Source organism: Aplysia californica, unplaced genomic scaffold (assembly GCF_000002075.1).
Source record: "Aplysia californica isolate F4 #8 unplaced genomic scaffold, AplCal3.0 scaffold00073, whole genome shotgun sequence".
NCBI lineage: Eukaryota > Metazoa > Mollusca > Gastropoda > Aplysiida > Aplysiidae > Aplysia > Aplysia californica.
The window spans coordinates 1,510,821-1,513,626 of NW_004797343.1; the positions used below are offsets into that span (position 1 = coordinate 1,510,821).

A 2,806-nucleotide genomic window follows, 5' to 3' on the forward strand; every position below is an offset into this window, starting at 1 on the left:
CTCCCCCTCCTCCTCCCCCCTCCTCCTCCTCCTTTTTTTCCTGTTTCATCTTCATCCTCTTTTACCTGTTTTATGCCTTCCACTCTTCGCACAAGTTTTCTTTTAATTCTATGCTTTATTTGCGACTTTTGACAATGCCAAAATACAGGCATCCTTATGTCTGTTTGCTTTTTTTGCGGAGTATTTTTTTAGGTTGTTATTTGTTAGGGGTTTCTTTTTCCTCTTTCATTTTTCTCGAGGGGGCAGGTGTCATTTGGATATTCAACGTAAATATCAGCTGATATAGTTCAAAACCACTTTTACATTCCATGGAGTCGAAATATGATGTATATTTCTACGAGGGTTGTGATTTTTATAGGAATACAGAATGAATGGCGATGGTGGATGAGTAAATGAGCAATCGAATAAGTGTATAGGTCGATGGATGATTGAAGGAATATACTTGTGAATACACAAGTTTCGATGTATATGGGGGGTGTAAAACAGAGAGGGGGAAGGGAAGAGGGAAATAGAAAGGGAGAGAGAGAGGGGAGAGAGAGAGAGAGAGAGAGAGAGAGAAAGTATGTGAAAGGGGAGTAGAGAGAAGCATGGCAGTGGCTTGACACACCGCGTTCACATGAAAGACGATTACAGTACGTAAAGTATTATACATACATGAATTAAATATGCAATATACAATGTGTAACATAATTTTATGTATTGGTACTGACCTGTAACCCTTGACCTCCCCACCCAACCAGGAGAGGAACAACCAATGGGGCCAGGCCGTCATTGAGATCCGCGGCAAGGACGCCAGACTGAACAGACTGCCTATCATTGACGTTGGACTCAAAGACGTTGCTGGCAGCGACCAAGAGTTCGGCATTGAGATTAGCAGAGCCTGTTTCACCAGCTGAGCGCCTCATTTCTCATCAAAAGTTTTTCAAAATTTCCTCGGTCATTAATTAAAAAGAAAATCCACTCATATTATGTTGTTTTTTTTTTCAAATGTCATTCATTAACTCTTTTTTTTCTTTTAACTTTTCAATGTTACATTGTTTAAATGCTGGAGCTTCGGCTCTGATCATACCTTTTTGGTAACTATGTCAAAGTGCGCTTTCTAGGAGATGATTTTAACGCTCCACAATGTTTGAATCAATAAAGTCAATCATTGTTTTAGGAAACAGTTTATCGATTTATTGTTGAACAGGATGTTATGTCCGTTTGAGACAAGAAAGGAAAATAAATGATTGATAAATTTTAATTCTCACTGTTTTGAATAACTACATGAATCAACTAACTGCATCCCAGTATTGTTATCAATACGAACTTACATTTGACGGAAAGGGGAAAAGAACAAACGAATATCCAAAGGGATGTTTTTAGGAGTAGATCTAAGCTCACGGTGGTAACTTGCACGCACTGGCCCTACAACTAACGATACATCACGTCATCAATTGTGGCAAGGAACTGGCACAAGTCGTTCCATCGACATTCTGTCTGAAAAGCTCAGGAGGTGAACAGAAGTTCCAAACTCATTTGCGTAAAGTTTAGTCTTTTTTTTTCTTTCTTTTTTTTTGGCGACAGTCAAATATTGATTATACTATTTTTATGATTGGCAGCATTGCTTTGGTACTGTAAGAACAACGACAGCCATCGAGTGCAATATTTTTCAAAAGATAAACTGCGCAGAGGGTTTGAACTTGTGTGGTTGTTTGCCCAAGCAGCTTTCAGATAGCTACCAACGTCACCACACTGAGACAACATCTCACAACATGCAGCCAACACGCCATCATTTCATACTTGAGGCGAATCCAACGGCTGAACCTTACACCACGAGCATCAACTGATCATAACTCCTAAACCAAAGTTTTCATACAACTAAATCACACAAACACACAACAGTGTTAGTCAGTCTCTGATCTTGCTTAGCTTATTTTCATACCTGTGATCATCAGCTTAACACTGCCCAGTGAAACGTAAAGTACAATAATGTGTCTGAGTCGTTTGTGACGTTTTCTGAGCGTCGTGATTTATGTACGAACAACAACGATGTTATGGAAGCGTGAGTATTGTCTTCCAATCTGCAACTGAAAAACCTGGTCTTATTGCAGGACTAGGAGTCATCAGCTAGAGAGAGTTGGCTCTAACCACGCGTGTGTGAGCGTCTGTTTTAATTTGTTCCGTTACTTCGAGAGCTTTTTTTCTGTTTACATTTTTTTTTGTTGCGACTTTTAATGATGCCAGATTACATGTACCATGATGAGCATTTGGTGATAATGATCACGGATGGCGAATGTTGAGTGCAAGAGGATCGGGAAGAAAGGACAACGAAAGAATGGAAAGAAGGAATAAGTGTTGAGAAACAGCAAAGGACATGTCAGGAGAGAGATGTCTACGTTCTATATGCATTTTCTTTTTAGACTTTCTTGTTTATGTATTATTTAGATACTCACCCGCTTCTCTCTCTATCTGATCACGTGATTTCTACAATCATTGTTACTAACGTACAAGAAAATCCGTCCAATCATCTGTCAGTGTAGAGCTTTTTATATGAATTTTCGTAATCCTGATTTTTCTGACCTTGATGTCATTAAAGTCTGTCATATTTCTTGGACATATACGTGTTTGTTAAATTTCTGGTAGCGCATAGCTGATAATATGTATGTTATTGATTTCGGGACCCTACGGTTTAGTGGTTGAAGAAATCAAACTCTTTACCACAACAGTATTTTTCATTTTTCATAAGACATTTTTATTCTTTCAAAATTAACGTCCTGTTGGCTTCATTGACAGTTCGATTTTTGGGGAACTGAAAATCAAGCAT

The 2,806-nt window shown here is 38.6% G+C and overlaps 1 protein-coding gene across 1 annotated transcript in view; it reads left to right on the forward strand.

Moving 5' to 3' along the window:
• LOC101847565 (collagen alpha-1(I) chain) overlaps positions 1–2,596 on the forward strand; it is a gene marked incomplete in the record, with an annotated part of 42,824 nt that extends 40,228 nt beyond the window's left edge. The window contains 1 exon segment of the mRNA XM_013080066.2: positions 741–2,596. Within this exon segment, the coding sequence (XP_012935520.1) occupies positions 741–896 (156 nt within the window).
• Between the last annotated feature and the right edge of the window lie 210 nt (positions 2,597–2,806).